Below are 26,115 nucleotides of genomic sequence, written 5' to 3' on the forward strand. Positions count from 1 at the left end.
TAATAAAAATAGAGGAGAAAACAGTAAAGAAAATCAACAAAACCAACAAAACAAAAACTTGGTTCTATGAAAAGATCAACACCATTAACAAACTTTTAGTCAGACAAAGAAAAAAAGAACATTCAAATTACTAAAATCAGGAATGAAAGAGAGGACATCACTACCAAATTTACAGAACTAAGAAGTGTAATGAAATACTATAAAAATCTTATGCCAATAAATTAAATAAGGTAGATAAAATGAACAAATTCATATAAAGATACAAGTTACTGAAACTCCTCAAGAAAAAAAAATCTGAATAGACTTATAACAAATAAAGAAATTGTATTAGTAATGAAAAGACTTCCTACAAGGATATCCCAGGCCGAGACGGCTTCACTGATGAACTCTACCAAATATTTAAAGAATTAACACCAATTCTTCACAAACTCATCTTAAAAAATAGAAGAAGAAATAATTCCCAACTAACTCTATAATTTCAATATTACACTGAGACAAAAACCAAAGGAGTTGCAAGAAAAGAAAACTATAGATCAGAATTTCTTGTGAATATAGATGTCAAATTTTCCAACAAAATACTTACAAACAGAATCCAGCAATATATAAAAATGATTATATACTATGACCAAGTGGAGTATCCCAGAAATGTAAAGTTTGTTTAATATACAGAAATTAATCAATGTAATAAAACATATGAGTAAAGGACAAAAATTACATCATTATCTCCATATATGCATAAAAAGCACCTGATAAAATCGATTAGTCTTCTATAACTAAAAGAAAAAAAAGAGTTCAACCAGGAAAAGAAGGAAACTTTCCCAACCTTATAAAATATATTCTGAAAAATACAGAGCTAACATCACACTTCATGGAGAAAGACTAAATGCTTTATCCTACATTGAGGAACAAGACAAGGATGTCTACTCTAGTTCCTTCTATTCATCATTCTACTGGAGGTTATGACCAAGACAATTAGGCAAGAAAAAGAAATAAAAAGCATCCAGATTTGAAATGAAGAAGTAAAGCTATCTCTATTTATCGATTACATGACCATTTATATGAAAAATCTTAAGGAATGCACTAAAACACAATTAGAACTAATTAACAAGTTCATCAAGTTTGCAGGATAAAGGATCAATACACAAAAATTAATTGAATTTCTTTATCTAGCAGTAAACCACCCTAAAGTGAAATTAAGAAAATAATTCCATTTATAAAAGCATCACAAGAACCAAATCCTTTGGAATAAATTTAACAAGATAAGTGTAAAACTTATGTTCTGAAAACTACAAAACATTGCTGATAGAAATTAATAAAGCACATAAATAAGTAGAAAAAAATCTCATGTTCATGGATCAGAAGACTTATTTTTAAGATTTCAATATTCACCAAATCGATCTACAGATTTAATGCAACCCTTGTCAAAATTCCACCTACTTTTTTTTTCCAGAAATTGACAAGCTTATCCTAAAATTTATATGGAAAATTCATGGGATCCAAAATAGTCAAAAAAAAAAATCTTGACTCAACAGTCTGAAGGACACTCACTCCCTAGTTTCAAAACTTGCTACAAAACTATAGTAATCAAACAACTATAGTACCAGAACAAGTTTAGATAAGTAGATCAATGGGATATAGTCTAGAAATAAGAGCTCACTTTGCAGTCAACTGATTTTCAACAAGTTGAAAATAGTCTTTTCAACAAATGCTACTGGGAAAATTGGATATCCACATGCGCAAAACAAAAAAAAAGTTGAAACTCTTTGTAACACCACACACAGAATTAATTTAAATGTATCACAGATATAAATGTCAAAGCTAAAGCTATAAAACTTTTAGAATAAAATATGAGAGCAAATTTCTGTGAGTCTGCACTACTGCAGATGGTGGTTTGGATTCCTGGGCTGGTTGCTACAGGTTATAGATCAAAGTTCAATTTTTACATGTGGTCTGGCCATTGTTCAATGATATATCTAGCTTCTCCGAATCAAACACTAGCTGTGGAATCTCCAACAATTTACCCAATCTTTCTTAGCCTCAGTGACTTCATTTGTAAAATTTGATTAGTAGTTGCCTCTACTACATAGGATAATAATTTATAGTCCATATAAATATTTTCTGAACTAAAAAAAATAGATCTAATAATGCCAATACATCAGCCATTTGTGAGAAATATAATAGTCCTTTGATACTGAGGAGATACTGAATTAGTGTATATAATATACTAGCACAGTGCCTGATACAAAGTAGGTAGACAATTGTTAGATCCTTTTTCTCTTTCCTTGGTTTTTCACTGTAGGATCAGCCATGTCACCCTACTTTGGTAGTGTTACCAAAGAGCAGGCTCTTGTCTTCTCAAAGAAAGAATTCAGAAATGAGACACGGAGGTCAAGAAAGTAAAGTGGGGATTTTTTTAAGAGATAGTACACTCACAAGGGGAGAGTGAACAGACTCAGATAAGAATCTGTGCTGAGTTTCTTTGGCAAGCTGGTTATATGAGGTGTAAAACCCAATGGGGAGAATATATTGGAGGGGAGGCGTTTGAGGTTCTTTCCTGATCTTCATCCCAGCTCCATCTTTCCGAGGGAAGGAAGGATTTTGTCTTTCTTTGGTCTTGATCAGGAAGTTGGATGAGGGTATAATGAGTGAAAGGTTAGATTCAGATGCTGGAGAGTCTTGTCTTGTCCCACCTTCTTTGTCTGCTTCCAGGATACTTATCAACCCAAAATATATAGTTTCTTATCATTCCAGAGGTCCTTGCCTTCCTTGGTCTGCCCAAGGATCCACGCTGTTCACAAGATGTGTGGTTTCCTGTCATTTGGCCCGTGTCCCCCTTTCTCTGTTCATATCTAGACAACTAGCCACCTGCCTGCTCTAACAGTAGTGTGTATACAAAGTGATAGCATACAATTATATATGGTAAGAAGTATTCCAATACTATATGACGGCAAAGAGATGCTTTTTCTCTTTAAGTGCATACATATATACTAAAGAAACCTAGATAATACTGCTAGCTTACTGAGAGTGAGCAACAGTCCTGAATGTGTTTCTCCATTCATTCTGTCACATACTTCAGGCTTCTATCCCTTTTGTAGATGAGTCTCTTCGAACTAAGACTGTCAATATTTCACACAAGTTTTATGCATGCAATTAAATAGTTGGCATGGAATTAAAAGTCTGTTTCTGTTCTGTCCACTAAAGAACACACAAACAGTTGGATCAGCCGGGTGCTTTCCCCATTACAAATTCCATTTGGTACAACTTAGCCCTCATCTCTCATTTCAAGAATAATGTTGTTTATGGAGGATTAGCTTAGATGGTGTGAACTGTTTCTTAGTTTCTCTCTTTTCCAAATTAGCATAAGATGACAACCCACCCATAAGATGACAACAGTTGAAATGTGAACAGACATAACAAGAGTGAGGCCTGGAAAAGAAGTCATTAAGCCCACCCTGGAAGGGCATGTGGTATATATTCTAAGTCTGCTGTGCCCTACAAGGGACCAGTCTATTCTTACCTCCAATAAATGGCTCAGTTTTGTTACAGAAATTATTTTACTTTTGCATTCCAGATGCTTTCCTATAATCTGGCTAGGGGCTATAAATGCACAGCTTATATAAAATTAATTCCAGGACATTCAAGTAAACAGGAGTTGTACCAACCTGAGTGCTGGGGTAACTTTCTAAAACAACAGAACAGTCAGTATACTGACTATGACCCAAAGATTCTAGTGAGTTGCATGTGGCAAGCATTCCAGTAAAGAGTCATAGAAGTATAATAAAGCAAGAATTCTATAAAAGTTTATTATTTTTAATACTTTCTATTAGTAGCCTGAGCATTTGGAAACTTGGCCAGCTTTTTCAGAATACACTTGTGGCATATGAAGTCTTCTTTGTTTTTCCATGCATTTATTTATTTATTTAGTAACCATTTGTAAATGCTAATGAATAGCAGATAAAAAATGCAGAATTTAAAAATGAGTCTGAAGTTTTAAAGGGAACTGATTACCAATGCACAAAATATGGAACACTGCAGTCTTTTTTTTAGAAAAGTCACCTCTAATCCACTTTTAATTAAGGGATTTAACAGACAAACACATCTATGATATTTCTCACAGACTGCTGATACACCACCAGCAGCAGAACTATTGGAAGCATATTGGGGGGGACAGTTCAGAGAAGACTTTTAAGGCCTGTAAGTTATTACCATCATCTAAACCAAAATGTCTTCAAGTTCAAAATGCATTCCTGTCTAGTGGAACATAGACAAACATTATGAAAGCTTGCGGTGACTCTAGAGCTAGCCTGGCCTTGGGCAAAAGTCTGATAGGAGACAAACTGCATTTTCCCAAAATAATCTTACTTTCCCATCATGCACATACTGATTCAATTTTTTTCTGCCCTTGTCATAGATTCACCTGTTCATAGAGCTTTATATGCTTTTAATTGTATAAGCCACCCACCATGGTAAATCAACACAACACTGTGTGGTCAGGCCACTCAAGATGGCTGTCCTCGTGCTCTCTGTACATCTGCTGCTGACCATGCCTGCTTCACCTACACCCTACTCACCTGGCTGGCCTTTCTACATACTTGCCCCAGACCCCAGCTAGAGCTGCTTCTCACCAAAAGGGCAGCAAGGGGCATGCCCCTCTGCCGGTTTTCATGGTAACTGATGAGCTAATTGATGTCAATTCCCCCTACAACTGCTCACCTCCCACTGCCCCTGGGAGCGAGGACTGCCGTATGTCTTGCTTGCTATCTGCTGCACACAGCGTGGAGTCACTTCAGGACCTGGCTTCAGATGGCTGTGTAAGAAATCCTTATCCATTAAACCATCGATGTCTCTGTCACTGACTCAGGGATCTTTCTTTAGTCTTGAAGCTGGGTGAATACAGGCCTTGCAGGCCTAAGGGGTGCAGCCCAACAGACACCAACTATCACCTCAGTTTAACTGGGTGGGTATTGATAGCTAGTATAAACAAAAGGCTCATTAGTGAGCTCTTATTTGTTGAAGTCACTCATGGCCCAGTTTAGACAAACAGCAATCCATAATACACATTCTCTTTTTTTTTTTTAATTTTTTTTTTGGAGGGGTGGTGATTAGATTTATTTATCTATTTAATGGAGGTACTGGGGATTGAACCCAGTACCTTGCACATGCTAGGCATGCACTCTACCACTGAGCTACATCCTTCCCCAACATTCTCAAGAATGCATTAATTCTTGGCATTGAGGGCTTACTCTATGCCAGGCACTCCGTATGCTTTTCCTATATTATCTGATCTAATCTTCACAATAACTATATGATATTGGTGCTATTATTATCTTCATTCTACGCATGAAGAAACTAAGTCACAGAGAGTTTAAATGACTTTAATATTGCATAGCTAATAAGTATCAGATGGTCCTTAAATCTAAGCATCCAATCATAACATAGCATTTATTATTTACCACCCGATATTCTCTTTTCAGGGGAGTTGGGATAGCCACCCTTATTGTACTGTTTTGCATAGTTTCTAATTCGCACAGCATGTGGAAGTTTGCGTTTGTTCTAACTACTGAACAGTGTCCAATTTAAATAAACTGAAGACGAACTACCCCTTCAAATACAATCTCCCTCTGAAAAGTTTCATGCATATTTGTCTTGTGCTTTATAAAAAATCCACACTTGTGTGAACAAAGCAGGAGTCTGCTAATGTGCAAAGACTGAATGTTTTCAATGTCTGAGTTCAGCCAGGGGGGTGTGCTTACTGTGGCCCAGTACCAGGTGTGGGGTCTAGCCAAGTGTTAGTCATGTGTGTCTCAAAACAGCTGCTTAGTTTGCCAGTGTACAGCCACCTGATTTCATATCTTTGAAACTACAGTAGCTGCAAGCACATTTAAATCTGTCGTCTGTAAAATCGGAAGAATTAAAATGAAAATAGACTTTATAAGGTGATTACCTTTTACCAATTAAACTCAATCAAGAAAAGTGATTTTTTTCTCCCACTAAAATCAAAAATTATTTGTAGCATAATGATTGACAGCCCACAGTGTCTGAATTAAAGCTCCAGCAACTTGACTGGGTCTTGAGCAAGTTACTTAAAATCTCCAGACTTCAGTTACCCCATCTGAAAACTGGGAGTTATAAATTGGGGATTAGGGTTGTTATAGAGACCGAAATAACAAATGTAGAGTTCTTCCAACAGTATGTCATCTGATCCTGCTTCCCAAGAAGCACATATTTACACTGCAGGGCTTGCAAAGTGCTTTGATACCTTGATTCCTATTTTCACTCTCTTTATCAGTTTTTCTTAGGGGTAAAAATGATGGCTATCCTAATAAAGAGTAGAGAAAAAATGGCCAGAATGTATCCTTTACTAAATGAAAGCTACCACGGATTAATGAGATCAATTTTTCCTTTGGCTTATGGAAACAAAGGGGGATTATGGGATATCATTATAACCATGCAGGATAAACAAAAACATGTCTAGATATACAGAGGATGGAAGGACTAGAAAACACTCTACTTAGAGCTGTTTGTTGTTGATGTTACCAACGCAGTGTACGAGCACCTTTTCCAGGGTAAAAGCAATTTTACTTGACTCGGACTTATGAATACTCTGACTTTCCTTTCTCAACTAACAAATTTAGAGCAAAGAAGATGTTTACGTTCAAGTGTGTTAGCTGATCCACTTCATTCACAACCCAAAATATTAAAAATAATATATTTTATGATAACAAGCATTAAAAATTAAGCTCTCCATTCTTCTTCCCTCAGCATCTTCCAATGACCTACATACTTAAGTGGAGGATTTTCATCTGAATAGAAAAATGGAGGAAAATCTCAGAAATGAAAAAGACATTTAAAAACAAATGTAAACTACAATAACAAATTCACTGTATTAGGAAAAAAAAAAACCCGAACAGCATTAAGTTCTAGCTTCCTCCGTTTCCTGAGTTGCTCAGTCTATCCAAGACAGGGTGGGGCTAGTGGCCACACAAATCTCCAGTGTGGTCAGTTGAGAACAAGAGCACTCATTTACCCAAGTTCCCCTATTCTAAAGAATTCAGCAATCATTCACGGCAATGAGGCCAAACATGCTGTTGGCTTGACCACAGAGTCATCTAACATCTCTTGCCCCTTCACTCTTGGCTCACCCAGTCCTTGTTCTTGGCCACATCAGAGGTTTTGGTCTGGCTGCTCACACTCAGTGTATAATCCTGGAAGAAGGAGAGAAAAATCAAATAAAGATACGGTCAAACCAAGATTATGCTAATCATGCTGTTACAGTTCAATAATACATGCACAACCAAAGAAATATTTGGGTCCTGAAGTAATTTAAAATTAAAACATGATAAATAAGCTTAATGCTAAAAAACAAATATCCAAATGCATGAATATGAAACTGTCTTTAGTTCACTTGATTTTGCAATGTTTCTCTGGATGAGAACCATTCTCCTTTCTTTTGCACCAGGAACCTCACTCCACTAGGAGGAAATCTGCCATTCAATGTTTCTCAGTTTCTATGTTAAATGCTTGCTGTTTACCCCCAAAGACACAATGTTCTGGGTCTGGTTAAATAATACAATTCCTGAGCACATTTTTTTCTCTCTAGGTTCCTTTCCACCTGGGAAACTCCTCGTAGGTGATCTAAGACAAAGCCAGAAAGTTCCATTTTCCCCTTCTCATCCAAAACAATTGACACCTCCACCTTTGTACATACTTAACTGACAAGAAATCATCTTGTCACTGTTAGTTTCTATGTCTGTTCTCATCACTAGATATTTTGTAGATATTTGGTATCTCAAAGTCAGGAACTGTATATTACTTATCTTTGTAACCCTGGTGCTCAGATACTCAATAAATACTGTTAAATGAATGAATGAAGAAACCAGTAAATGGTTCAGAAATCCAAAGTTCTAATGGATTTCTTGGGAAAAGAATGGGAAATGAAACTGAGCAGGACCCTGTGCCCTCTCCCCTTCCCTGCCACCTTTTCTGAGTTCCAAAGGGCAGATTCAAACAGTTGCTAATCAGGGCAGAAAACAAAGTAGGAGCAAGTCAAGAAACAATAGTGCAGCTCATTCCTCCTCAGGGGATGTACATAACAGGATATCTTTGAGTTCTTCTGCAGGAACTAAGGCCCCCACCCAGGTGGAGGATGGTAACTTCAGGCTGAGCACAAGATTCCTGAACATTGCTCTGTTATCCCAGCACCAAACAAGCAGAAGAAATTCACACACCTTGCAGCCCTCACCCCAAAGTCTGCCTTTAAAAACTTCTTCCCAAAAGCCGTCAGAGAGTTCGGGCTTTTGAGCACGACCACCCATTCTCTTTGCTTGGCCCTTCAATAAACCTTTCTCTGCTTCATACTCCAATGCTCCAGTTTGTTTGGCCTCACTGTGAATAGGGCACGTAAACTTACATTCAGTAACAGAAAGATGAATTGTACAACCAGTATAGTTATCTAGCAACAGAGTGAAATGCAGGCTTTGGATGTAGGTCAAGCAGTGGAAAGTCAAAATCAGTCCTAATGACTACAGATATTTTTCTACTCAAGAAAGTAAAAGAGACACTCAGATGGCTTGTCTTCTTATGGCTCATCTAGAAAGCATTCATGAATCTAGAAGGGGGAAATCCTAAATATACAAGAGGTTGAGTGGTGTTGCAGATTGGGTAGATGACTTTATGTGTTACAGGAGTTAGAATATGAACCTACAGAGTATTACCCAACACACTAATACAGTGACTCACAAGAATTTCTCTTTTTATGCTAGGTTTTCCATCAGAAAATGGGCATATGCCAAGAAGAGAACATGAACTAACAGAATGTCTATTCCCATCAGTGCTTCAACCATTCTCTGCACACAGGAGGGGGCCATTAGATGTTGACTCATTCACTAAGTACTTTCCTGCCTTCCAGCACTGAACTGACTGGAAAATGTTTATTGTCCCTCACTCAGTGCCCAAGACAAAGCCTGTCTCGACCTCAGTGCACGTGAAGAGAAGCATTTCACACTGGGAAGGGCATTTCCAACATGGAGGAAACAGCTCAAGTCCAATGTACACATGGTTTGATGTTTTAAAAAAAAAATTAAAAAGCTTTATAAGCAAAGAGGTTACAACTTAATGTAGTTTCTCAGTCTTGGTGAAAGGGACCGTTCAGAACACTCTCCCTAACTCAGCTGAGACCCATTGGGGATACTAAAAAATATTTTAGATGTTTTATCAGACTGTCTACTCAGAATCACAAATCTTTCCAGATTTTAGAATACTTGTTCTGAACTAAGCTTCAGACTCATGTAAAAGTACAAGGCTCCATTAATGCCAATGTTCTGAGGGCTGATGAGAGTCTATTTCCATTAGAAATCCTAGCATGAGGGTCACTAGGAAAGTATGTCATTTTACAAGAAAACATCATTATTATACCCCTAATTAAATGTGGAAATTTAAAGAATGCATGCTTCCAAAGTTTAAGAAATATGCTCATAAGGTATCTGTTTTCTAAGCCTAAAAAAAAATTCCTACAGAACAAGTATTTGTAATTTTTTTTTCCAAAATGTGGTATGAGAGCTACATAAGTACAAAAAAACTAAAGGAACAATCATCAAGGCGTAGGTATAAATATAAGGAGTTAGGGTTGGGGCAGTCGCCATCATTAATAGCATATGAAGAACTGATGACTTATTGTTTGTGGAACAAGGAGGGAGATTCATTAATCAGATATTGGGAGGATATCTGCATATCAGACTGGACAGCCTACAAAGTAAAAAATATATTTCTCATGCACTTTCAGGGAGGACTTCAAGGAAAGAAGAGTGATTTATTAGACTGGTAAAGCAGAAAAGTGTGTTTGTACAAGGGTGGCCCAGGATCCAATTTTCCTTCACCTTCAGAATAGTTGGCCTACTGCGTGGGTACATATTCTTATTTATAAAGCAGGGAGCTACAGAAGCAGGCTCTGCCCTGACAGAGGAGGCCTACGGGTTTCCTGCTTCGCTGCCTACAACTGAGTGAAAGACTCTATCCAATTCTGTCAAAAGACTGAGTCATCCAAATGTGGTCTCAGGCTACATTCTCCAATTCAGCCTTATTGTAATAAAAACTGGTATGTTGATCTCCATCTGCATTTTGTGTCTACTTCTCCATTGGTTCAGAAGCCACATTGGAAGGAGACATGATTATCACTCCCGAAACCTCAACAACCACCAATGTTTAAGGAAGGAGACATGGAAAGATAGTTCTGCTGGTGAGTGGTGTACCATGAGAGTGTAGCCTCATGGAAATCAGAAGAGCTGAGTTTCAAGAAGGAGTGGGTGATTAATCATCAAGTTAATCGAGACTTCCATTTCAGCCAGGATGAGAATGTCCAAGTGAGGTATAGGGGCTCAGACCAGTTGGTCCTTACTAACGTTGTCAGCTAATCAGCATCCAATCACCGGATTCCAGCAAAGAAACAGAATGCAAAGCCAGGTTTAAAAGGTTCTTGTCACCAGTTTCAATGTGTGGAGGCAGGGGTTTTTCCACCAGACCAGCAAGCAAGCAATGCTCAGACACCAGCTGGGTGTCCTACAATTTAACTCAATTCTGACACTATCTGCATCAAGATAGCATCAGACCCCACAGGTTAAGGGTTTAGCCCTACAAGACCCTCCCCTCTTCAGACACCAATCACAATCTCAGGTTATCACTGTATCTGACTGACAAGTTATAGGTTGAAGGTTCCAATGACCCCATTCCTTGGACTTCAGATGCCAGTCACATGTCCAGATTATTACCTATATTTCTGACAAACTGGCTATAAATCAGAGATTCCCACAAGCCCCTCCTCAGGTTCAATAAATTTTCTAGAGTGACTCACAGAACTCAAAGAAACATTTTACTTACTAGATCACCTTTATTATAAAAGGATATAACTCAGGAACAGCCAGATTGAAGAGATGCATAGGGCAAGATATGAGAAGGGTCACTGAGCTTCCATACCTTCTCCAAGTGAGACAGCAGGGAAGAGGGCAGGGCACAACCATTAAAAGAATGACAAAGCCATTGAAGACAGGATGTAAGCTGGTTAGAACCAACTAGGCCCAAGATGGCAGAAGATTTGACTTCTAATATACCTTGTTCTTCATTATACACTCATTATAATAAAATTAGCCATGCAGATTAGAAGTACCCATCGTGTACCAACACCATGACACTTCTGATCAAGACTAAATAAGGACAAAAATCCTTCCTCCCCTCAGGAAGATGTAGCTGGGATGAAAATCAGGAAATATGACCCCCAAACCCCTCTTCCCTTAATGAATATTCTGTCCATTCATTTTTACACCCCATATAACCAGCTTGCCAAAGAAACTCAGCACAGCTACTCACCTGAGTCTGCCTGCTCTACCCTTGAGAGTTGTACTATTGCTTAATAAATCCTCACTTTGCTTTCTTGACCTCCATGTCTCATTTCTCAAATCTTTCTATGACAAGACAAGAACCTGCTCTCCAGTAACACAAGTGCACTACTCGCCCCATACCTCCACGTGTTTACCAACTGGGAAGCTCACTGAAACTCATCAGTGAGTTTTTATGGAAGCTTCAATACATAGACATGATTTGATTAAATTATTGTCCACTGGTGATTTTTTTATTGAGTTCTAATCATTTTACAATGTTGTGTCAAATTCCAGTATAGAGCACATTTTTCAGTTATACATGAACATACATATATTCATTGTCACTTTTTTTTTTTTTGCTGTGAGCTATCACAAGATCTTGTATATATTTCCCTGTGAATTGGTGATTAATTCAACCTCCAACCCCTCTTTCCTCCCTTCCAGAGACTGTGATGTTGGACCTAAAATTTCCAACCCTCTAATCACCTGGTTGGCTTCCTATCAACCAGCCTCCATCCTTAAGTTTTACCAAAATTCACTTCATTAACATAATAAAAGAAAATTACAAGGATTCTATGAGCTCTGTGCTAGAATATATTTCTTATAAACCACAGTATTATGCAGATGCTCTAAAGGAAGATGGCATAAGGAGTAAAATCAAATGAATGTACATAACAAAAGAGAAACAGACTCACAGTATCAATTAAGGATACAAACTATTATGTATAAAATAGATAAGCAACAAGGATATAATGTATAGCACAGAGAAATATAGTCATTATTTTTTAATAAATTTAAATGGAGAATAATTTATTTAAAAAATGGAATCACTGTGTCATTCACCTGAAACTAATATAATACAGTAAATCATCTATACTTCAATAGAAAAAAGAAAAGTTAGGTCCCAATTATAATCATAGTGTGTGTGCTGGGGATGGGTGCACAGGTGTCAGTCCATAGAACTGGTCTCTGGTCACTTTTTACTTAGTTCAATTACCTGATCTTGTAATAGGTAGCTAATACATAAATAATGATGAACTTAGCAGTGCTTAAGACAGCAGAGAAAGTTAGAGCTCTGGCCAGTGCCACACTGCATACTGACTAGTGTCACAAGAAGGAACTAAAGTAGATAACAATATAGCATTTGAAACAGAAAAGTAAGAAAGAGTCATATGGCCTGTTTAACTTTTGCTGTGTATCCCTTTAATATCTCTTTATTTTAAGAAACAGGCCAATTTCTCTGCTTACAAAAGTGCATGCCTCATTATGGAAATTGCTAGGGTGGATAGACCATCCCATGAGTTCATAAATGGCTAAAGTGAACTCTGTGTGTGTGTGTGTGTGTGTGAGGGGGGGGGGGGGAAAGAGAGAGAGAGAGTTTAGGATGTGCTTGAAATAGCCTTATTTATCACAAAAGAACTAAAGCAAGAAAAAAGATTTTTCCTCTTTCTAGCATTCAGGGGAGTGGTTGCACATAGAGGAAGATTTGCTACTAAGAAACAATGCTTCCAGAAAGTACAATTGTTTAGCAGTTAGGGAAATAATCACATGGAAAGATAAAGCATCAGGTAACATGAACAGGAGAAAAAAGGAGAAAAGAGCTAACAGGGATTACACTTGCGGCAATGAGGAGTGCCAAGCTTCCATTGGGAACTAACTCTAAGGTTAAGTCTAGCAAAGTCACTGTGGAGTCAGCCCCATGGCCTCTGAGAAAGGGCAAGCAGAAGTGAAGTACTGGATTGATATGCAGGCTTTGAATAAGCCCAGGACCAGTACATTTAAATTCAATTAAACTGTAAATCAAGTGTGAAATTTTTTAAGAGAAAATTATACAAATTTTTGCCATACAGAAGAACTGAACCTAGAGTCTCAGTAAAAAAAATCTCAGTTCAGAAGTAGAGAAAATGTTTTAAACTTTTTAAAACATCTGAACAAAAAGTGCATTTCATTAACTGCCTCTATTCCAAATTTCTAATAAAATACTTAAGAAAATATAGTGAAAAATATTCATTGCATCAATGAAATGTAAGGAAAAAGACACAAATTCAAAAGTTGAGATAAACTTCTAACTACAAGACTGGTATATCAAGGTTGAATAAACAGCTTATGCATGCTTCACAGATCCAAACAATAGAGATTGACTATCCTGAAGTTAGTCTGAAGGAAGCTGTAACCAACTCACATCCCCTACCCAGACCCCATCATCACCCTCCCACACCATCTAACCACAATTCAGATGCTGGGTCTGTTCCAAACAAAAAAATGGAAAACCATTACCTTTCTGTATCAAAATTACACTAGTGAGACATTCAGTGTCATATTCCTTTTTCTTTCCAAGCTCCTTCAGTATCTTTTTTTACATTCAGAGACTGCATTCCTGGCATTATTGGCCAGAGGTGGAGGAAAATGATGGGTAGTGCCAATCTGCAATCTGTAATCCCCAAATGGAAAGCACAGTGGCCCGGGGAAAAGACTAAGGAGAGGATTCAGAGCAATGGATGCTGAGGTATTTAACATGCTCCAGCTACTCACAGAGCCAGAGGATTATACTGTAGGAATTAGAAGGGTTATATATCTCAGTTCTAGAGATCTGCAAAGATTGACTCTTGATGAGCAAAAAAAAAAGAAACAGAAAATTGGCCTGGAAACTACGCACATGAACCCAGGCGGCAGGTCTTCTTGAAATAGCTACAAACCCTGTGTCTTGACAAACACCAAGTCCGTGTAAATCTTTCCTCATTCATGGGCAATTAAGAATGAGTGTACCCAGAGAAAGACAAATACTCTATGTTATCAGTTATATGTGGAATCTGAAAAATAAAGCAAATGAATGTATATGACAAAACAGAAATAGACTCACAGATACAGAAAACAAACTAGTGGCTCCTAGCAGGGAGAGGGAAGAGGTAGGGGCAATATAGGTGTAGGAGACTAAGAGATACAAACTACTACGTATAAAATAAACAAGCTACAAGTTCATATTGTACAGCACAGAGAATATAGCTATTATTTTGTAGTAACTTTAAACAGGGCAGAATCTATTACAAACAAAAAAAGGAGAAAGAGAAAGAGCTAATGAGTGTACAGAAAACAATCCACCGTGGATTGAAAATAAGGTAAGGATTCAGACCAAAAAGATTCGTTTTGAAAATAATTTGTTATAAAACCCAGAAAAATAGTTCTTAGAAACTAATTGCTTCATATTTAATTAAGGAAAAGGAAAGCATGCTTTCCAAAACAATAAAAAGTGTTTATACGGAAAAATCAAGATTAAAAGAAGAGATCATTGGCTCAGATACAAAGATAGAAACAGAAATGAAAAAGAAGACAAATGACATAAAGAGATTCCTCAAGGAAATAAAAGTACTCTCAGTAATTAAAATATTCATGAGACGGACCAAAGACTAGAGACTACACATGTTAAAAGTCAATGCAACGTGGATTTAAAGCATATAAGGTTCTCCTAGGACAGAGAAGACAGGGTGAAGGGAGAAATTTACCTGAGAGAGAAGATGAGAAATATGAAAAAAGGAGAGCAAAGTGCCAACCTGTGAGTACTACTGAGTCCTAAAGATGACCCCAGAAATTAATGAAATAGAACGACTGAGGTCATTATAGGTAAATAGCAATCACAACAATAAAACTATTCTAAGAAGAAAAAGAGAGGCCAGATTAGAAATGCTCTCCACTTACCAGCCAAAACTGATGACAGAAAGTGTCCTAACAATGCTGTTAGACAAATTCAAGCAAAAAAATTTTATAAAAGCTTAAAAAATAAAAAAAAGTCTCTCTCTCTCTCTCTCTCTCTCTCTCTCTCTCTCTCTCACACACACACACACACACACACACACACAAAGGAGGGACAGGCAGACAGAAAAGGCAACAAAATTAATCTCACCCTAGACTTTGTAATACTATGTCTCCTTTAATAACACTTTAGAAGGCAATAAAGCGGTGTCTATAGAGCAGCAAAGAAGATACACTCAGTGAGATATCAACTGTGTGTAGCTAATAGAAAAAAATTCCTTTTACCTTAATGAACAGAACCTTCCTAAATAAATCACTGAAAGATATACTTCAAGCCAGTCAAGGGATGAACTAAAATGAAGGATTTAAAAATGAGAAATTCATGTTACAAATGGCTGGTTGTGAACAGTAATGTCTTAATCATGAAGTTAGTTTGAAACAGTTGGGATACTATAGTTAAAATGGGTACATAATAACTGAAAATGTAAATTAATGTATTTTTCAAAGATAATATGCATAAAAGAAGGTATTAGGTTATTAATAATAATCTAGATTTATATTTACAAATTATCTTAACAATGACCAGGTAACAGAGGGAAAAAGAAAGCAGAAAGAGAGGTGGGTTGATGTCATAGAGTGTTAGCCAGCAAGCCCTAGGCAGAGGCTTTAAGAGGCTTTCAATGTTTGCTTTGGTCTCTAGTACTCCTCATATCTGCCATTAAACATTCAGGCTGGGGGAGCCACTGGACCCAGAATGAGGGACACTTACATCAGAGCCATGTCTACCCCTCAGCCTGTAACAGAGCTGCCACAGCAGACCTGCAGACCTGGGAAGGAGAAAACACAACGTGCATTGCTGAGCTGCAGAAATTTGGGGGTTATTTTCTATGCAGTAATAGTGTAGTAGAAACTTGACTGATTTAAAAAGTAACCATGGGCAAGACCATATACGACTCCTTGCCAAGAAGGTTGGATTTTTTTTTTACTAAAATGTGTCTGAAGCCATTGGAGGGTTTTGAGAAAAGCAATGACATGACATGGTTTATGTTATAAAAGTGTAATCCTATGGCTGGGTGGAGAGCAGGCTAAGGTGGTAAAGTAGAAGCAGGAAGACCATTTAAGAGTTTACTAAATTAAATCAAGCAAGATATGTTGGTGACTGAGTTTAAGGTGGTGGAGGGAAGAGAGTCAGCAATGGTCAAATTCTGGGTACAGCTTGAAACAGAGAGGCAGCTGGATTTGCTAACGGACTAGACTGCAGACTGTGAGTGAAAAGACTCCACTATCATCAGCTGAGCTGGGCAAGACCACAGGAGGAGCGAGAGTCCAGCAAAATCAACACTGGTTTTAGTTATTTTATTTCTTCTGGTTTAATGGCCAAAAACTACGAAAATGAAGTTGCTAAATGAAGGAATTCCCATAAAGAAAATGGCAAAACATTCTTTTAAAAAACAGAGTTCGACCAAGCTGGGTGAAACTCATGAAGGATCATCATCAACTTTGGTATTGCCCAACTTAAGAAGTTTAGAAGGGGCGGGAGATCTCTAGGCCTCTTTAAATGTAGAAGTAATTTACTTATGAGGACTTACTTAATAAAATGACCCTAGAATGAACGCATGTTGTCATCGTTACAATAAAACAAAAACATTTCCAGGGACCATCACTTATTTATAGGGTTTTATTCCAGATTGTGTCAAATCAACTGTGGGAACTATGATAAAAATTCAAAAGGGCTGTAAAGCTACACTGGCATTTCTCACTGGACAGAGGCAGACACTGCTGTTTGCATCCATGCTTATCAAATAGGCCTATGCACGATCTTACTCTAGGAATGAGACAAAAAGGAATTCCAAGACTGTTTTTTTTTAAATAAATAAAAACATTTGAAAGAGAGTTGCAGAACATCAGAAAGGCAATAGCGTGACAAACATTATAAAACATCTATTGCAAACACTGGGAATGTATTGGATGTTTGGACGTCCACAGCTGTATCTAAAACAGTGCATGATTCCAGTGCCTCAGCCTCAACCAATTAAAAAGACGATTCTGAAAGAGAAATTCTAGGGCATATAATTTGAATCTGTGAACTGTGGGGATCCCCACAAAAAAAGAAAAATAGTTTTCCCAGTTGTTACTTTAAAAATTGTTTTGTTAGGAAAAGCTTAAGCAAAAGTACACTAAGGTAACATTTATTCCAAACACTCTGAGGATAGCAGAGGATGCTACTATACATGACAAGGTAAAGATCTGCAGAAAGGTTAGCAGCTCAGTTTAGGAGCCAGACTACCTGGATTGAAATACTGGCCTGACTGCTCACTGTGTGATTTCCGTAAGTTACTTAACCTCTGTACTTTATTTTCCTCACCTGTAAAATGGCAATGATAATCATACCTAACCAAAAAGGTTAACCCTGACACAGAGTAAGAACTCACAAAATATTAGTTACCATTATTATAATTATGATGATAGTGATTGGGCCTAATTCCTTCCTAGGAAGGAAGAAAAGATGGAAGAAAGGAAAGAAGAAGGGGGGAGAGGTAGGGAAGGAAGAGAGAAGGAGGGAAGGAAAGTGAAGTTTATACACCCTTTGGTTCACTTTCAGCACCTAACTTGATGAAGCGTAGAACTTCAGTCATCCTATCTGCCAAGGTTCTTGCCAATGGTGGTAATTACCCAAAGAAGCTGAAATGATCCTCCATGATCTCCATCCCGAAAATACGTAGGACAGAGTAGATTTTCATCAGGAAAAGAAAGCTCAGTTTTACCAAAACATTCCTTTGCCCCCATCACCCAAAGTTTGTCTTGAGGTAATGAAAAGGTTACTGATCACTCTAACAGGCAGAAGAAGCATAGTATGACCAGAGAGACTATGTTGACACACGTGCCACACAAATTGTTGAGCTGATCTGTGGACTAGAGAATTAAAATCAGAAGTGTTTCGCTGTAAAATTTTATTATCCAATACAAAATCACTGACATTTCTTCTAATGTTTTGAATCTAATCATGGTGGGAAAAGTCATTTTTCTTCAGCACTCAACCAGATAAAACGACTTACATCTGTAAGGGCAAATGAGTTCTTGTAAGAATTCCTATTACGTGAACCCCTTTTAGAAAATCCAAGGGCTGTCAACATCATTTCTTTGCCAAGAAATGCTTCAGCTGAAAGAAAATTCTGGTATTTTGTGCAAAATGGAACATCTGTGATGCTTGGAAATACATTTAGTTTTGCTGCTTTGGTGAAGAGAGAAGCAACCCATGACACTGGAATGCATTGCTGTATAGATTGGCTTGTGTTGGTATCAAAGACTCAGCCAATAACAATGAAAGAAGTCTTTTCTGTTGCTGTGAAATTTGTCATCTTCATCAGAGCCAGATCCTTGGATCACCACTTTTTAAAATTATAATTTTTTTCTACTGTATGGACACTCATTGGCATTCCAGGGGACAAGTCAATAATGCACATGATCAAACTTCAGAGAAAAATAAAAACCCACTCAGAACAATTTGAAAGGGAGATGTTCATTCATTGCTTGGCTTACCGGGCAAATATTTTTGGCCATGTGCATAAGGTAAATCTTCTGATCCAAGGTCCTACTGCTAAAAAATAATAAGCAATTTTTGACCAAGATGCCAAAGGAAGTGCCCCACAGGATAAAGCTGAGACTGACAAATCATTGTCGATTTCTCAGCTGGCAGAGTTGGAAATCCTGCAGACATTTTCTGAGGGTTTCTTCAGCCTTCTTGGATCTTAATACTAAAATGGGCATTTGTAATCCATTCATTGCTGACACTGCATTAGTAGTGCAAATTGTATCAAAGACGACCCCATTGCCTTGAGAACTAAGGAAATGAAGTGACCCAAATTCAACATTAGGTGCCTCATTCAGTTTGCATGCTTCAACACCAGTTCACTCTAACCAAGTAAAGCAACTTTTAGGAGCTTTGATTCCATTTGCTTTTATATACATCTGTGAGTCAGGATTTTCAGAAATGTTGGCTTCAAAAAAAACAAATACTCATAATCAATTAAAGGCCAAAGATAACTTATACCTTGCCGTGTCAAAGTCATTTCCACTAAACAGAACAGCTTTATTTTCAAAATACACTACTAAGAATAAAAATTTACTTTTTGGTTTTATTTGTAAAAATTGAATTTATTTCCATGTTTTCCCACTCATAAGTCATCAATTTTGCATGACGTTCCCCATCTCCAGAATAATGCATATGAACATATATTCCAACAAAGCTACTGAATTTCTTTATAACTTGACTTTATACACTTACCAAAATAATCTTTAGGAAAAAACATCTTTTTAGGTTCTGTGTCTGGAATGCAAAAGAAAGTTGAGAACTAAAGTGATACAATCTTCATGAAGATGTAAACTGATGAATGCCTTAATCCACTATTCCTGATTCATATATAAAAATTATCACTATATAGACTGAAAATCTGAGAACAGTCAATTATGCATCAAAGTTGATGAATCACTGGATTGCCCTAGAATACCGTGTTTCAAAGATACACAGACAGCGAAGAAGTCCTGAGTGCTCAAGACATGTTGTAGTTTTGGACTTTATTAGCAAACATCCCAGAGTTTAAAAATCCTCAGGATAGCCTAGACTTGGAAAATGTCATATGAAGAACACATACATATTACTATTATCCAAAGGAAATAAAAACACTCATTTGAAAAAAGTATCTTCTCCCTTACATTCACTGCAGCTTTACTTATAATAGCCAAGGCATGGAAATAACCTAAGTGACTATGAGTGGATGAATAGATAAAGAAAATGTGAGATATATATATATATATATATATATATATATATATATATATATATATATATATATATATATAATATTATTCAGCCATGAAAAAGAAAATCCTGCCAGTTTCCAGATGGATGGACCCTGAGAATACTATACGAAGAGCAGTAAGTCAGAGAGAGAAAGACAAATACTGTATGATCTCACTTACATGTGGAATAAAAAAAAAAAGCCTCATAGATACAGAGAACAGATTGGTGGTTGCCAGAGGTGGGGTAGGGGAGAGTGTGTGTGTGGAGGGTGGGCAAAACGGGTGAAGGCAGTCAAAATGTACAAACTTGGAGTTATAAAATAAATAAGTCCTGGGAATGTAGTGTTCACCATGGTAACTATAGTTAATAATACTGTACCGTATGTTTGAAAGTTGCTAAAAGAGTAGATCTTAAAAGTACTCATCACACAGAAAAAAATGTTCAACTATGTGTGATGATGAATGTTAACTAGATTTATTATGGTGATCACAAAGTATATATATATATTGAATCATTATATTGCACACACGAAACTAATATATCTCAATAAAAAAGAATCATAGCATGTATATGTATATTTATATATATATGTATATAGCTAGACATAAGATTGGGAAGTAAAACAAAAACCAGGAAAAACAGAAGTATAAAAATTTGTTCAGTGTTTTTATTTGGCTTGCAAATAGATTCCTTTTTGTACCCTACTAAAATAAAAAAAAAAAAACTAAAATATCCTTACTGGACACCATTGCAAGTAACCAGGATGCCAACTCCTTATTCTGAGTATTAGCCATTAAAATAAAATACTGAGCATTTATTTTGCCTTTATCCTGGCTTTCCTGTATATCAGCGTAGCCAAATATACCTAAATGATAAGAAAATTCTGACTATTAAATGTGTAAGAAATTATAGCATTAGAAAAATCATCATTTTGTAACTCCTAATGTAATATTTGAGTCAGGAAAAGATCATCAATGGATGAAAGCATTAGATGAAAGAGTTCATGAGGAATTTTACAATGGAGGCATCAGCCTGTCACCACCCCAACTCAATGATCAATCTTAACATCATTAAAGTGGGTCACCCAGATGTTGTATGCTTCCTGCTGTGATATAATGTGAAGCATCCAGTTCTACCTTTGAAATGCTTTGACCAAAATAGCTAAGCATGCATCTATTAAAGCTCTCAGAGATAACTTCAAATCAAATGTCATATATAACTTGGATGAAGCAAGTACAGTAAAATCATGAGTTATTGAATCTGAGTGAAAAGTCCAGAGGGAATCAATGACCTATTTTTTCTAACTTGTGTATATTCTAAAATTTTATAATTGAAAATAACCATCACACATAATCAGGATGTTACATTCGTATATATCTTAAGTCCCAACAAATACAGATGCTTAGTGATATAAAGAGGCTACATATACTTAAAACCTTATGAGAGGTATGTTTTTGAATCTGATATTTATTGGAATTGGCACCAGCATCTCACAGTAAGAACTGCATCTTTCACTGAAATCTAAGGGGCAAAGTGGATAACCAGAGACAATAGCCCAGCTGCAGCAGAAAGAAATTGAATCCATAATGATTGTAGTGAATAATTATAACATTTATTAAGTGCATGTTCTGTGCTGGGCACTGTGCTACGTACTTATCTTCGCTTCAATTATAATCATCACAACATAGAGGACATTGATATCTCCAGTTTACAGATAAGGCTAAGAGAGATGTTAATGATTCTGATTAAGATCACAGAGCTAGAATATGGAATTCAAACCCAGCAGTTACAATACAAAGATCATATTTTTAATTCTACACCAGGGTTAATATGTACTCATATCCATGACCCCATTCCCCACAACCCAATATTCGCCACAAACCATGAAGAGTTTAATTGCAAGTATGGTTAATGTATATAATGATATACTCAACTATAGCATCAAGAAGGAAAACTATAATTTCTGCATCTGAATCTCTCCACTTTATGAGTCTGGAAGGCAGAAAAAAACTGCTTTCCACCATTGTAATTAAAAATGCAGATGTTCAGTTCCCCAATTTCCTTTGAGCTAGGACATGAGCTGTGCCCTACACTCCAGCAGATAACACACTTGCCCCAGACTTTGAATTGAGGACCAGTACATCTAAGAAGCAGGGAACATGAAGAATTCTCCCTGGTGGCAGTGGTTTTGCAAGATTGAGTGTCCTGGGATGCACGTGCCTGGAATAGCCAATGTTCAATGCTATTGGTTTCAACTGTGTTAACTGTAGGTTTCAGTGCTCAGCTAGAGTGGCAGTGGGTCCTTAAGAGCAGATCTGAAGCATGGTATTGGACTGTGATATCTGCATAGACTCCACACTGTTTCCCCAAACTTCTTGGTGATTCTGTGACTCACTAATATCAATTTAATAAGTTCCTTTTCTGCTCAAACTGCCAGAGTAAATTTCCTGCCAACTAAAAACATTAGCTAATTTACCAAAAGAGAATCAATTTAGATCCTAATGTCAAAGCATGCACTGAAATAAATGCCAAATGGATGAACGGATTAACCTTTTTAAAAATAATATGTTTAAAATGAAGAAAATACAGGTGAATAGCTACCTCTGAATAGGAAAGTTCTTGCTGGCATTTCAAGTTAAAAAATGTTTGCATAAATAGGAGTTTTATTATTTAAAGAATAAGAACATAAACAATAAGCTGAAAGAAATATTTATAACATTTATGGCACAGTTGTACTATTTTATATATATAAAATATTTTACAGGTTAACAATAAAAACATCAATCAGTAAAATGACAAAGGATTTAAATAGAAAGCTCATAAAAGAGAAAATATGAGCCAATATACATATGAGAAACTATTCAAGATCAATAATGAAAAAAACCCCACAAGTAATTTTGAATTCCCATTCATTTGTGTAATAAATACCATGTGCCTTCTGAGTGCTATTTTAGGTGATAATAACACATCAGTGAACAAAGCTAAGTCAGTGATATTGTTCTGCTATCAAACCTCTTCTAGAGTTGTAATTAATCCTCACAATAGCCAGTTGTATTCTTCACTCTCACTTTTTTTCTCTTGCCCGAAATCTGGCAAGAAAATTTCATGATCAGGAAAGCTCTCAAAATGCAGAGAATGAGAAATGAGCAATTACGTATGATTACAAAGTGGATACACATATGGAAATAGTTAAGTGAAATTTATCAACCTAATGAGTAAGTGAACAATGGTCAGGAAGTGAAAAAATTAGTTACTCTCAAATATAAGTCAAAAAATAAGTCATTTTCTAGGAAAAAAATGAGACAGACATGCTATTTTAATATATGTCTATGACTTGCTTACTCAGACTCCACAATTATTCAGAGGAAATTGCAGTATGTGACAAAAACTCAAACAGTCCCCACAGCCCTGCAAACTCTGCACTTGACCCCATTCATCTTCTCTGCTGTGGTGATTTTATGCTGGAAATACAAATATGCCTTAATTGTTGGTTTTCATTTCCAAAACTACAAATTTATCTTTAACTCGGTGTGGTCAGTCAACCACTTAGGAGGGATAAATTTAGCCCACATGGCTGTAACACGTTAGGGAAGGAAATTCCCAGAAAGCTGTAGGTCACTGGTGATGCACTTCATGGTATGACTTTACTGAACTATTCCTGGGGTTTGTAGGCTCCGGGAAAGATGTTCACTACAGAGTCTCAAGTACATGCTTTTAATCTATCCAGTATTTTGTGATTTTCTGAGTCTCCTCTTTAAAAAGTAACAATTAGATGATGAGAGTAATTAAAATATGTTAAATTATATAGTGTTAAATGTCAGTTAAACAATCATATAGTGCATATCTCTACCACCTGTAGCCATTGACTCTCCCTCAAATCCTGACTTATTTCAATTCAACCTAGACTCAGCGTTAGCATCACCACCTTCCATAAGAAGCCTGAGCAAATTTGGTTTACCGTAAGAAGAAAAGTTGCAAGATATGTTCCCTTTGTTCTCACCAAAGAGAAAATGTCAACATATTCTTGAATGTGAAAGTCTATTCATCTGAAAACCACTAAATTTCCACCTGAAGCAAGTAATACTTTTTATTGACACTTCCAAGATTTAAAAATCTTAAGGTATATTCTAAAACATCTAAGTGATACATTCATGAACTAATAATTTAGGGTGTTTTATTAGTTTTCTATTGCTGCCTAATAGGTTACCACAAATTCTGTGGCTTAAAATATCCATTTATTATCTCACAAATTCTATAGACCAGAAGCCCAGATGGGCCCCCTTAGGTCTCCCAAAACCAAAATTATGGTCAGTCTAGCTACGGAAAAATTAATTTCCAAATTTATTAGGGCTGCAATAACAAAGGTCCATAGATTAAGAGTCTTTAAACAGCAGAAGCTTATTTTCTCATAGAAATTCTCTATAAGTTCAAGATCACAGTGTCAGCAGGGGTGTTTTCTGCTGAGGCTTCTCTTTGACTCGCCAGTTGGCATCTTTTCGCTGTCTTCAGTTGGTATTTCCTCTGTGTCCGAATCTCCTCTTCTTGAAAGGACACTGTATTGGATTAGGGCCCACCCTAATGACCTCATTCTAATTAAACTGCTTCTTTAAAGACCCTCTCTCTAAATATAGTCACATTCTGAGATACTAGGGGTTAGGACTTCACCACATAATTCTAGGCACAATTCAGCCTATAACAAAGCTAAATCAGATTTCTGGAAGAATTCAGTCCTTTGCAGTTGTAGGTCTGAGGCCCCCATTTTTTTAAATGGCCGTCAACAGGGGGCAATTCACTGCTCTAGAGGCTATGTTCCTTTCCACATGGTTCCCTTCAACTTCAAACCAGCCTCGGTCCCTGAGTACTTATACCTCAAATCTCCCTGACTTTTTCTTCTGCTATTGGCTGGAGAAAACTCTGCTTTTAAGGGCTCATGTGGTTAGATCAGGTCCAGAAAGAACATCTTCCTTTCTTAAGATCAACTGCGCCATACAATATGACATAATCTTGGAAGTGACAACTAATACTTACAGGTTCCAGGGATTAAGGCAGGGCATTTTGGAAGGTCATTTTAGAAACTCTGCTTACCACAAATATTGAAGCTATGTTTTCACTAAATGGGCCATTTTGGCATGGCAAGAATTGGATATACAATCAAAGACATGAATTGGCCTAGAAGAATTTGGGTCTGAGGAAGTTCTCCTGTGTGATTCACATCATCTTGACTGGATATTCCTTGAAGTTAGCAGAAGGAAAAACAAGCTCTGTGTTCTGTTCTCTACATAGAATTTTACCAATGCCTTAAGCTATTCTATAATATCTGAAGACAGTTTTAAATTTGGAACAGCAATAGAGCCACTAGCTGAACTTAGAGACAAGTATGTAACAGGAAATAACTTATTTAAAGATGGTTTTTAAGATATTCAAAAAATACCCAATTTTATTTTCCTTATTGTCTAAATTACTCCCTGTTACTTGCTTAGGTGGTTATGCAAGAGTAAACTTCCCTTTATACTGACTGAGCCCATGTGTTTTTATCATTCAACATTTAATAAAAAAAAAACTAATCACTTAGCCTCTAAACAATAAACATTCTAATGGGAGAAGGAGATAAGGTAGTGGGCTTAAGTAGGGAGAAAATACATAAAAATAATGTTTAAATGTCACATGATTCAAAATTAAAATAAAATTTTGCTGAATTTTTTATCTACCCTTTTGCCCAGATTATTGCAATAGCTTTCTTACTGGTCTCTCTTGCTCCAGTCTTGTTCTGTTTCCCTCCAATCCATTCTCTACACTGCTACCAGTGATCTTCCCTGAATACTGCCCACTACCTAGCATGGCCCATGTCATCCATGAAACCCTAATGGTCCTCAACTATTTTTCCAGTCCCATCTCCTGTCAGGGCACTCTGTTACTCATGCTCCAGTCAAGTATTCTACCAATAAATGTTCCTGTAAACACATTATTCTTTAACTATTTTATTCTCAAGATGTAAAGGATTCTACTAAAATGTGTTAAATGAATGAATAACATGCTCTGGCATGCTTCTATACAATTCTGTATGTTAGTACTTAACAGAAATTCCCACTCTAGGCCCTACTGTATCTCTTTGAATTTCCATTCATGCTACCAAATCCTGCTCAAGTGTCAACATTATCTGAAGCTTTACCTCCCTCCTACAGTGGATTTAATTAGTCT

At 36.7% G+C, this 26,115-nt stretch overlaps 1 protein-coding gene across 7 annotated transcripts in view; it reads right to left on the reverse strand.

The window, feature by feature from the left end:
* ADAMTS3 (ADAM metallopeptidase with thrombospondin type 1 motif 3) overlaps positions 1-26,115 on the reverse strand; it is a 486,980-nt gene that overhangs the window by 419,979 nt on the left and 40,886 nt on the right. For 3 of the 7 annotated variants that reach the window (XM_072941176.1, XM_072941208.1, XM_072941213.1), the window contains exons 2-3: positions 19,402-19,443; positions 7,143-7,205 (exon numbers count right to left, since the gene is read on the reverse strand). In XM_072941176.1, the coding sequence (XP_072797277.1) occupies positions 7,143-7,165 (23 nt within the window). In that variant the 5' untranslated portion in view covers positions 7,166-7,205; positions 19,402-19,443. Of the gene's footprint in view, positions 1-7,142; positions 7,206-15,885; positions 15,944-19,401; positions 19,444-26,115 lie in introns of all 7 variants that reach the window. The other 4 variants (XM_072941169.1, XM_072941182.1, XM_072941199.1 and 1 more) reach the window with 2 other exon arrangements.

The sequence above is a fragment of the Vicugna pacos genome, chromosome 2 (genome assembly GCF_048564905.1).
Source record: "Vicugna pacos chromosome 2, VicPac4, whole genome shotgun sequence".
Classification (NCBI taxonomy): Eukaryota; Metazoa; Chordata; class Mammalia; order Artiodactyla; family Camelidae; genus Vicugna; species Vicugna pacos.